Below are 12,500 nucleotides of genomic sequence, written 5' to 3'. Positions count from 1 at the left end.
GTTTTGCAACTATAAATAGCACTTATTTACGAGATTTAACCGTTTTGGCGATGGCCAAAGTTACTACGGTATGGGGTTACTCGGTTACGAGCTATTTATATAAAGTCAAATAATAAATCAGAGAACGTAAATATTTATATAATGCTAACGAATAAACCCAGTACGTAAATATTTATATAATGCCAACGAATAAACCCAGTACGTAAATATTTATATAATGCCAACGAATAAACCCAGTACGTAAATATTTATATAATGCCAACGAATAAACCCAGTACGTAAATATTTATATAATGCCAACGAATAAACCCAGTACGTAAATATTTATATAATGCCAACGAATAAACCCAGTACGTAAATATTTATATAATGCTAACGAATAAACCCAGTACGTAAATATTTATATAATGCCAACGAATAAACCCAGTACGTAAATATTTATATAATGCCAACGAATAAACCCAGTACGTAAATATTTATATAATGCCAAAAAATAAACCCAGTACGTAAATATTTATATAATGCCAAAGAATAAACCCAGTACGTAAATATTTATATAATGCCAAAGAATAAACCCAGTACGTAAATATTTATATAATGCCAAAGAATAAACCCAGTACGTAAATATTTATATAATGCCAAAGAATAAACCCAGTACGTAAATATTTATATAATGCCAAAGAATAAACCCAGTACGTAACTATTTATATAATGCCAAAGAATAAACTAGAGAACGTAACTATTTATATAATGCCAAAGAATAAATTAGAGAACGTAAATATTTAAATAATGCCAAAGAATAAGCCACAGGACGTAAATATATATATATATATATATATATATATATATATATATATATATATATATATATATATAATGCCAAAAAATAAACCAGAGAACGTAAATATTTATATAATGCCAACGAATAAACCCAGTACGTAAATATTTATAAGTCCTCTGAATAAACCCTAACCGACCTACTTTGGCAACTTGGAAATTAACAAGAAAGCGCTTTTTGTCTTTTACATGTTGTATCTGTGCGGTTACTATGTGGTCTAGTGGTATGACACTCGCTTTCGGATTGGAAGGTACCGGGTTCGAGCCTCGCTCGGCGCATAGTTGAGTCCTTGGAAAAGGCTCTTTACTCACATTCTCTCACCATACTCTGGTGTAAAAATGAGTACCTGGCCGTTAACAGCGTTATCTCTGTCCGAAAAAATTGTAATATCGACAGGCGTCATGCGCCTGTCCTACGTGTTAAGTGTTGCTGTTGTCCAGGGATCCCTTGTAAAGTGCTTTGAGCACGTTTAGTGAATATTGCGCAGCATAAAAGCTCATTTACTTTATCATTTATTTAACTATGGCCAGTTATGTGCAATATCAGCCAATTTGATGCAACAGTCTGATGTCACGTCGCCCAGCAACGGCGGCCATCGTGGTTCTAAACAAAGAAAATCGGTACTTTTTATTCTTCATGCTGACTAAAACTTTTCACATGTCTTGTGATCAGAATGAGTAAAAGTCAAAACATGATCGGATTTAAAATGTTTTTCTTTCCTCTGGAGACGCTTTTATGCTCGTCGGAGAAATATTTCATAAGGGCTTCCGCCATTGTTCCGATAGTTTAGAGCCAGTAACAAAGTTGCCATGCGTCATTACGAGGGAAGTGACGTCACGACTGTTCAAGCGTATTACCTAATAGGGTGACAGACAATTCTGTAGTTCCACTGGGCATAGAGAGGAACCCCGTTGTCCACTTTGTAGATGGAGGTGGGCAGATAGGCAAAGTTCTCGAGAACAGATTTGCTCCCCGTGTACGAGGTGAATTGGATCTGGTAATGAGAATGAAACAAATAGTTAGAATTAAGTTGACTCAGGTCTTTGTTATTGTTTTTTGCCATCCTTGTTTATGAGTAATTCTCACATAATGTACGTATTATCCAGACTATAAAAGTTCATGGTTATATAAGAGTTTTGTTTTTTGGTCAGTTATACTTCCGGATGGCAATGATGTGGGCTTCTTAGCCAAAAGCATACTATCTATAGACATTAAAATTACTGGGATCCATATGTCAACAGCTTTTGATGCCATAGTCAAATATACTTTTGGAAATAATTCATGAAATAGTGGACGGTTTCTGCTGAGCAATACCGCCATTAATAAAAAGATACACGCAAGGGACCACAACTACAAAAAACTATCGAAACCAATGTAGGATCTCCACAAGGCGACAGTTTGAGTCCGGTGTTATTCGTGATATATTTATATCATGCACTGAAGGAAGTCAGGAGCGTCCTGCCACAACTTGCTTCAACACTCGAAGTCATAATATCCCCTGAAATAGCTTACGCAAATGATGTAGACTTCACAGGAAATAGTCATATCACTATTGATATCATTGAAAAAACGTTACAAAAACACAACCTCCCTAAAAAACTGAGACAACTGTTTTGTCAACAACAAAAGATACACAACTGGATCATTAATTGGAGAAAAAGAAGATGTAGAGAGGGGTAAAATCTGCCAAATGCTGCACTAATCAAGCTGACAAACGTATAGATAAGAGAGGACAAGACCACCTACAGCAAATCTCAACACCATCGAGGATCTTCAGGCACCGCAGATGATTGCTCCGGAACGACAAAGATGATTCAACCTAAAGCACGACCTGATGGTGGCAGCCGAGAAGTCCCAGTCCGATAACAGAGCTGTAAAAGGCCTATAAGTTAAGTAAATCAAATTATCTTTTCGTTAAAACCCACCTTGGCCATGAGATCAAACCAATTGGAGGCATCAATGTGGTGCCTGTCACTCTGGAAAGGTTCGTCAATGTCGTCTGTGGCCTTGGTCCAGCCACCCTCCAGGTAGCACAGGTTGGGTTTGAAGTAGGGGCGGTAATCGCGATGTGTCACGTTTTGAGTTTTGAAAGCTCGGAAGTACTCACGCATCTCGTTGATTTGTTCCTTGAAAGGAGATGAAGGGTAAAAGATGAAACGTTTTTATGATAATTGTGAAAATCAAAAAACACAGAAAATACTACTACTACTACTACTACTACTACTACTACTACTACTACTACTACTACTACTACTACTACTACTACTACTACAGCAACGACAACAACAACTACTACTACTACTACTACTACTACTACTACTACTACTACTACTACTACTACTACTACTACTACTACTACTACTACTACTACTACTACTACTACTACTACTACTACTACTACTACTACTACTACTACTACTACAGCAACAACAACAACAACAACTACTACTACTACTACTACTACTACTATTACTACTACTACTACTACAACCACTACTACAACAACAACCACTACTACTACTACTACTACTACTACTACTACTACTACTACTACTACTACTACTACTACTACTATACTACTACTACTACTACTACTACTACTACTACTACTACTACTACTACTACTACTACTACTATATACTACTACTACTACTACTACTACTACTACTACTACTACTACTACTACTACTACCACCACTACTACTACTACTACTACTATTGAGTACAATATATTGTCAAAAGAAAACCCCACAACATATCTGATCATTCTAACATTAAAACCACTTTATCGCCATCTGAGCCACGTGAACAAAACACCGGATTGAGTCGACGGGGTACCATTTTATTACCGATAGGGGCTGTCTGAAGCCGGTGATCGTAAAATACTAGCGAAAGAGTGAAAATGGAAAGGCTGCGTATGGGAACAAAACATACGAAGCCTCACCATTTTCACTCTTTCGTTACAATGTTATTACCGTGACATTCTTCAAGTCGAGCACAGACTTGGGGACATCAGGGAAGGGAATTTCCTCCACTTCGTTGTAGTTCTTGGTCTTGCGACTGGGCATGCGCAGCTTGTAGTCATTGTGTCTTGTTCTGAATTCGACACCGTTCATGACCGGGTTGAGCTCTCCCAAACCAACTAGGAACATGGAAATAGAGAAGATAGTTGATACTTGTGGAATTTATAGACAAATGATGATTTAGTAATTGATGGGTTGATGATGATGATGATGATGATGATGATGATGTGATGATGGTGATGGTGATGATGATGATGATGATGATGATGATGATGATGATGATGTGATGATGGTGATGGTGATGATGATGATGATGTGATGATGGTGATGGTGATGATGATGATGATGATGATGATGATGTGATGATGGTGATGTTGATGATGATGATGATGATGATGATGATGTGATGATGGTGATGTTGATGATGTGATGATGGTGATGATGGTGATGATGATGATGATGATGATGATGATGATGATGATGATGATGATGATGATAATGATGATGATGATGATGATGATGATGATGATGATGATGATGATGATGATGATGATGATGATGATGATGATGATGATGATGGTGATGATGATTTCACTCTGTGCCAGACGGTATTATGCAGATTTAATGTTGCATTTTTCTTTTTTTTTTAAACTTGTAACTGAGCTTTTATATAGCGCAATATCCACTAAATGTGCTCAAAGCGGTTTACAAGGGGTCCCTGTCGAACAGCAACATTTTAACATGTAGAACGAGACATGACGCCTGTTAAGCGATATTACAATTATTTCGGACAAAGACAACGTTGTTAACGGCCAGGTACTCATTTTACACCTGAGTACGGTGAGAGAATGTGAGTGTGAGTAAAGAGCCTTCTCCAAGGACTCAACTATGCGCCGCTAGGCTCGAACCCAGGACCTTCCGATCGGAAAGCCAAAGATCGGGTCATGCCACAAGACCAGATAGGCGCTCAAGACAGGCAGTCTAACTCTAACTCTTAAGTACATAATAAAGAATGTTACATGTAACCCACCAGCTCAATCTGGTAGTTTGTTGGAGTAAGTGAGGCCGATGTGTACTTATTTGAAGGTCTGGTGACCGAAATTGTTATGGCCTCATTGGTGTAATGGAAATACTCTCAAACCAACGTATATCATATACAGGTCTGGTTACCCAATTTGTGATGGCCTCATTGTTGTAATGGAAATACTCTCAAACCAACGTATATCATATACAGGTCTGGTTACCCAAATTGTGATGGCCTCATTGTTGTAATGGAAATACTCTCAAACCAACGTATATCATATACAGGTCTGGTTACCCAAATTGTGATGGCCTCATTGTTGTAATGGAAATACTCTCAAACCAACGTATATCATATACAGGTCTGGTTACCCAAATTGTGATGGCCTCATTGTTGTAATGGAAATACTCTCAAACCAACGTATATCATATACAGGTCTGGTTACCCAAATTGTTATGGCCTCATTGTTGTAATGGAAATACTCTCAAACCAACGTATATCTATATACAGGTCTGGTGACCGAAATTGTTATGGCCTCATTGGTGTAATGGAAATACTCTCAAACCAACGTATATTATATACAGGTCTGGTGACCGAAATTGTTATGGCCTCATTGTTGTAATGGAAATACTCTCAAACCAACGTATATTTATATACAGGTCTGGTGACCGAAATTGTTATGGCCTCATTGTTGTAATGGAAATACTCTCAAACCAACGTATATCTATATACAGGTCTGGTGACCGAAATTGTTATGGTCTCATTGTTGTAATGGAAATACTCTCAAACCAACGTATATCATATACAGGTCTGGTTACCCAAATTGTGATGGCCTCATTGGTGTAATGGAAATACTCTCAAACCAACGTATATCATATACAGGTCTGGTTACCCAATTTGTGATGGCCTCATTGTTGTAATGGAAATACTCTCAAACCAACGTATATCATATACAGGTCTGGTTACCCAAATTGTGATGTCCTCATTGTTGTAATGGAAATACTCTCAAACCAACGTATATCATATACAGGTCTGGTTACCCAAATTGTGATGGCCTCATTGTTGTAATGGAAATACTCTCAAACCAACGTATATCATATACAGGTCTGGTTACCCAAATTGTTATGGTCTCAAGTTGTAATGGAAATACTCTCAAACCAACGTATAACATATACAGGTCTGGTTACCCAAATTGTGATGGCCTCATTGTTGTAATGGAAATACTCTCAAACCAACGTATATCATATACAGGTCTGGTTACCCAAATTGTGATGGCCTCATTGTTGTAATGGAAATACTCTCAAACCAACGTATATTATATACAGGTCTGGTGACCGAAATTGTTATGGTCTCATTGTAGTAATGGAAATACTCTCAAACCAACGTATATCTATATACAGGTCTGGTTACCCAAATTGTTATGGCCTCATTGTTGTAATGGAAATACTCTCAAACCAACGTATATCTATATACAGGTCTGGTTACCCAAATTGTTATGGCCTCATTGTTGTAATGGAAATACTCTCAAACCAACGTGCATTTATTTACAGGTCCGGTTACCCAAATTGTTATGGTCTCATTGTTGTAATAGAAATACTCTCAAACCAACGTATATTTATATACAGGTCAAGTTACCCTAATTGTTATGGTCTCATTGTTGTAATGGAAATACTCTCAAACCAACGTATATTATATACAGGTCTGGTTACCCAAATTGTGATGGCCTCATTGTTGTAATGGAAATACTCTCAACCCAACGTCTATCTATATACAGGTCTGGTTACCCAAATTGTGATGGCCTCATTGTTGTAATGGAAATACTCTCAAACCAACGTATACTTATTCACAGGTCTGATAACCCAAATTGTGATGGCCTCATTGTTGTAATGGAAATACTCTCAAACCAACGTATACTTTTTCACAGGTCTGATAACCCAAATTGTGATGGCCTCATTGTTGTAATGGAAATACTCTCAACCCAACGTCTATCTATATACAGGTCTGTTTACCCAAATTGTGATGGCCTCATTGTTGTAATGGAAATACTCTCAAACCAACGTATACTTATTCACAGGTCTGATAACCCAACTTGTGATGGCCTCATTGTTGTAATGGAAATACTCTCAAACCAATGTGTACTTATTCACAGGTCTGATGACCGCACAAAGTTACCTGTTCTATCGTAGTTGGCGTGGTCATGCATGGCCATGTAGCTTCGAGAACCAACGTGGGCCGGTTCGTAGAAGTTTCGAGTTCCTTCCTTTCCGAGTCGCATGTTCTTTAACCCCGAATCTCCATCACCTCGGATTCTATGATGATGATAAAGATGGTGGTGTTGGTGGTGGTGGTGGTGATGGTGGTGGTGGTGGTGGTGGTGTTGGTGATGGTGGTGGTGGTGGTGGTGTTGGTGATGGTGGTGGTGGTGGGGGTGGTGATGGTGATGGTGGTGGTGGTGGGGGTGGTGATGGTGATGGTGGTGGTGGTGGGGGTGGTGATGGTGATGGTTGTGATGGTGGTGGTGGTGATGGTGATGGTGGTGGTGGTGTTGGTGGTGGTGATGGTGATGGTGGTGGTGGTGGTGGTGGTGGTGGTGGTGATGGTGGTGATGGTGATGGTGGTGGTGGTGGTGGTGATGGTGATGGTGGTGGTGGTGGTGGTGATGGTGATGGTGGTGGTGGTTTTGGTGGTGGTGATGATGGTGGTGTTGGTGGTGGTGCTGGTGGTGGTGGTGTTGTTGGTGGTGGTGGTGGTGGTGATGATGGTGGTGATGGTGATGGTGGTGATGGTGATGGTGGTGGTGGTGATGGTGGTGGTGGTGGTGGTGGTGGTGATGGTGATGGTGGTGGTGGTGGTGGTGGTGGTGGTGGTGGTGGTGGTGGTGTGTAGTGGTGTTGTTTGTTGTTGGTGTGTGGGGTTGGTGGTGGTGGTGTGTGGTGTGTGTGTGGTGGTGATGTGTGGTGGTGATGGTGTGTGGTGGTGGTGATGGTGGTGGTGGTGGTGTGTGGTGAGTATGTGGTTGTGATGTGTTGGTGGTGGTGGTGATGGTGATGGTGGTGGTGATGGTGGTGGTAGTGATGTGGTGGTGGTGTGGTGATGGTGATGGTGGTGTGGTGATGTGATGTGTGGTGATGGTGGTGTGGTGATGGTGGTGTGGTGTGGTGATGGTGGGTGGTGGTGATGTGGTGATGGTGGTGGTGGTGGTGATGGTGATGGTGTGATGGGATGGTGTAGTGGTGTGATGGTGATGGTGCTGTGGTGATGGTGATGGTGGTATGTGGTGATGGTGATGGTGATGTGTGATGTGTGTGATGATGTGATAGATGTGGATGATGATGATGATGTGTCGATGATGAATGTTGATGATGATAAAGATGATGATGATGAATGATGAATGATGAGATATGATGATAGAATATAGATGAATGTGAGAAAATGATAGATGATGATATATAATGAATATGAAGATGATAGATGATGTATGTATGATGACGCTTGCAACACATTAAGGTCATATCAGCGCCAAAACCATCAGTAACAAGGACACCAGCAGACAACAGTAACAACACCCAACAAACGTAACAGCAGTATCAACAAACACAACAAGAAACAGAACTGACTGTAAAAACAATACACGTAACAAGAGCATTGACAATATTAACAAATGTAACAGCTATAGATAGAATGACGTCACTCGGGTCTTTGTTAGTGTTTTTTGCCATCCGCGTTTCTAAGTACTTCTCACTAAACTGTATTAACCAGACTATAAACGTTCATGGTTACACAGAGTTTTGTGTGTTGGTCAATTATACTTCCGGAGGGCAATGTTATGAGCTTCTTAACCAAGCGTATACTATCTATATCAACTGACAAAACAACAACAACAACAAGATAAACAGCATCTAAAAGAGTAACAACATCAAATAAACGTTACAACACTCTTAATAACCGCAACAACTACAAAAGCAATAAGACCAATAAAAAAAAATTAAAAAATAAGAGAATGAACAAAATCAACAACAACAACCATAACAACAACAACAACAACGGGCTCAAAATCAACACGCGTATCAACAAGATATGTCAAAATCAAAGCAGCAAACATAAAAAACAACAACAGACATCATGAAACAGCAACAACAACAACAAGAGTAAGAACAACAACTGCATGAATATCATCATACTGACCGCATATTATTATGTGGTCTAGTGGTAAGACACTCGCATTCAGATCGGAAGGTCCTGGGTTCGAGCCTCGTTCGGCGCATAATTGAGTCCTTAGAAAAGGATCTTTACTCTCATTCTCTCACCATAATCAGGTGTAAAATGAGTACCTGGCCGTTAACAGCGTTGTCTCTGTCCGAAAAAAGATGAAATATCGTCTAACAGGCGTCATTAACCGTCTTAGATGTTAAGTGCTGATGTTGGCCAGGAACAACATGTAAAGCGCTTTGAGCACGTTTAGTGAATATTGCGCTATATAAAAGCTCAATAAGATCTTCATCATCATCAAGTGCCAGGCCTGTTGCAGACATCGGCGATCATGTCCCTCCAACCATATCTGTCCTCAGATCTTCTCAATAGCTCGATTCCTGTTCCTCCTCCACCAATCCATCTGTTCAGATTGTCAATGTAATCTATCCTCTGTCTCCCTCTTCTTTTCTTCCCAGCATCTTTACCCGTGAGTACAATTTTTTTTCAATAAGATAAAGAGAGCTAACAAAAACATTCGCAATAATTACGTTTCTTGGGTGTAGAACTGTTGCAGCATAACTTGTCGACTGAGACCCAGAAGAACGTCTTCCAACCGTTTCATTCTTACATCAACGGGGTCGGGGGTGGTAGGTGGTGGTGTAGGAGCAGGAGTGTGGCGATGCTGGTGGGAGAGCCCTGAGGCCCAACCCACAAATGCAAGACCCACCACTAAAAGCAGGAGCTGTGAATAGCAATAATTGGAATCAATAGTCTGATGTCACGTCGCCCAGCAACGCCGGCCGTCGTGGTTCTAAACAAAGAAGATCGGTACTTTGTATTATTCATGATGGCTAGAACTTTTCATAAGTCTTGTGATCAGAATGTGTAAAAGTCAAAACATGATCAGATTTTTAATGGGTTTTTTTTCCCTCTGGATACGCTTTTATGCTCGTCGGAGAAATATTTCATAAGGGCGTCCGCCATTGTTCCGATAGTTTAGAGACCGTTACTAAGTTACCATGCGTCATTACGAGAGAAGTGACGTTACGACTGTTGAAGCGTATTACAATAAATTCGTTAGCGTGACAAATGACATTGCGGCGGATGTTTGGATAGCTAAGGCCCAACCCACTAATGCAAGACCCGCCGCCATTAAATGCGGAGCTGTGAATAGCAACAATTACAATAAACTGGCTAGCCTGGCATAGCACATTACGGCGTTTCCCTGCGGATGTTTGGATAGCTAAGGCCCAACTCACTAATGCAAGACCCACCGCCACTAAAAGCAGGAGCTGTGAATAACAACAATTACAATAAATTGGCTAGCCTGACATAATACATTGCGGCGTTTCTCTGCGGCGGATGCTTAGGTTATTTCAAAATTCACTTGGAATAGACCCTACAGGAAAAAAAATCGCTTTACAAATTTCTATAGGGAATGAGATTAGCGGAAGAGTAGCGTCCCTTCATTGGACGTCACCCGCGGAAGCGAGGACGAGAGACGCATGCGCACAACCAACATGACGTTCTCTCTCTAATAACTTTTCCGCTGGTGACGTCACAGACTATGGGTGACGTCCAATCAAGGGACGCTACTCTTCCGCTAATCTCATTCCCTATGTAAAATCTGTTTTCAAAGTTTTGAACACTCTAATAATCCATGAATCCATGAATTTGAAAATTAATCATGACCTAAATATTTTGAAAGAGGTCTCAGGTTTAAGAAAATCTGACAAGTTGACGTAATTTGAATATATATATATATATATATATATATATATATATATATATGTGTGTGTGTGTGTGTGTGTGTTTGTGTGTGTGTTGTGTGTGTATAGATAGAACGAGGATGACGTCACTAAGGTCTTTGTTATTGGTTTTTGCCATCCATGTTTGTGAATAATTCTCACTAAACTGTATTAACCAGACTATAAACGTTTAAAGTTACACATAGTTTTGTGTGTTGGTCCGTTATACTTCCGGATGGCAATGAGCTTCTTAGCCAATCCCATACTATCCATAGATAGTATGCACTTGGCTAAGAAGTTTACAACATTGCTATCTCTGTGTTACCATGAACTTCTATAGTCTGGTTAATACAGTTAAGTGAGAATTTCTCTTAAACGTGGATGGTGAAAAACAATAACAAAGACCTTAGTGACGTCATCTTCGAACTATCTATACTATCTATAGTCAAAATATTCCTGGCCAAATTCTAAAAAAGTAAATTTGCCAAAGTACAATATTATTACGACATTGCTATTAAATTGAAATTCTACAAAGTACCAACCTTCATCCTGGCAAGGGGCTCAAATCGGAGAGAGAATGAAAAAGGAATCAAAATTGTCTTCTCTGGTAGAATTCGAGATAAATCGGTGACCACTACCGAAGGAAATTCGGTCTTGACATGGGGATTCAATCTTTTTTCTCTGTTCTTATACGACTTGCTTATCTGACACGGTGGAAACATAGTTAATCTGATTTAGAATCGCTTTCATCTCGAAATCGTACAGAAAGCTGTCTTTAAAAAGAAATTTTGTAAATTAAAAATAAATAAAGTGAGTTTTATATAGCGCAATATCTGCTAAATGTGCTGAAATCACTTTACAAGGTGAACAGCAACATTTAACACACACACACACACACACACACACACATATATATATATAATATATATATATATATATATATAATATATATATAATAATATATAATATATATATATATATATATATACATACATATACATATATTTATAAAAATTTATAAGTCAACAAGTCCAATTAAAATTGGCAAAGAACGACTGGTTTTGATAAAAAATACAATCAAAAAGCCGTATCCGTAAATAAATAAATGAATAAATTAAGAAAGACAGAAATAAAAAGATGTGAGATATTATAAATTATCAATTATTTCTAGTCATAAATGTTCATGATAAAAAACGCTTTACACAGCCCAGTGAGCCACTTAGAGCCAAATTATTCATTTCATGCAGAAAAAGAATCACCTCTTAGTTTTTATTAGTTTGTGGGGCAGAGTGGCTCAGCTGTACGGTCTTGGTCTTTACCCAAAAGGTGGCCTTGAGCAAGTCACCTCTCCTTAGCTCAATTTGCGTGCTGCTCTCCAGTCTTCCCTTGGAATAGACCAAAAAGACAAATTTCTCCTTGGGGATGAATAAAGGGAATTTTTTTTAACGTGTGTTAAGCAGTGGAACTCTCCCATCAATCTCGTCACTGTTCATACCCAGGTGCCTGGCCATTTTGACAGGATCGAATGTGTCTTTTTACCCAAAATATTTCTAACTCTATCTTAGAATAAAATTCAAAACAAAATATTCTTCTTTTTTTTCCAATCATCAATATTGGGCCTTTTGGGCGAAAATAAAAAAATCAAGCACAAGCCTTAAGTGACAGTTACACAGGGTAAA

The 12,500-nt window shown here is 39.1% G+C and overlaps 1 protein-coding gene across 1 annotated transcript in view; it reads right to left on the bottom strand.

The window, feature by feature from the left end:
• LOC144956760 (uncharacterized) overlaps positions 1 to 11,466 on the bottom strand; it is a 28,715-nt gene extending 17,249 nt beyond the window's left edge. Inside the window, exons 1-6 of the mRNA XM_078887459.1 lie at positions 11,364 to 11,466; positions 9,622 to 9,815; positions 7,055 to 7,191; positions 3,814 to 3,980; positions 2,764 to 2,964; positions 1,696 to 1,832 (exon numbers count right to left, since the gene is read on the bottom strand). Coding sequence (XP_078743585.1) covers positions 1,696 to 1,832; positions 2,764 to 2,964; positions 3,814 to 3,980; positions 7,055 to 7,191; positions 9,622 to 9,815; positions 11,364 to 11,369 — 842 coding nt within the window. The 5' untranslated portion in view covers positions 11,370 to 11,466. The remainder of the gene's footprint in view (positions 1 to 1,695; positions 1,833 to 2,763; positions 2,965 to 3,813; positions 3,981 to 7,054; positions 7,192 to 9,621; positions 9,816 to 11,363) is intronic.
• Positions 11,467 to 12,500: the final 1,034 nt, after the last annotated feature.

The sequence above is a fragment of the Berghia stephanieae genome, chromosome 11 (genome assembly GCF_034508935.2).
Source record: "Berghia stephanieae isolate SIO BIC M18660-M18661 chromosome 11, UCSD_Bste_1.3, whole genome shotgun sequence".
NCBI classification, from domain to species: Eukaryota; Metazoa; Mollusca; class Gastropoda; order Nudibranchia; family Aeolidiidae; genus Berghia; species Berghia stephanieae.
This window is presented reverse-complemented; position numbering and strand designations above follow the sequence as displayed.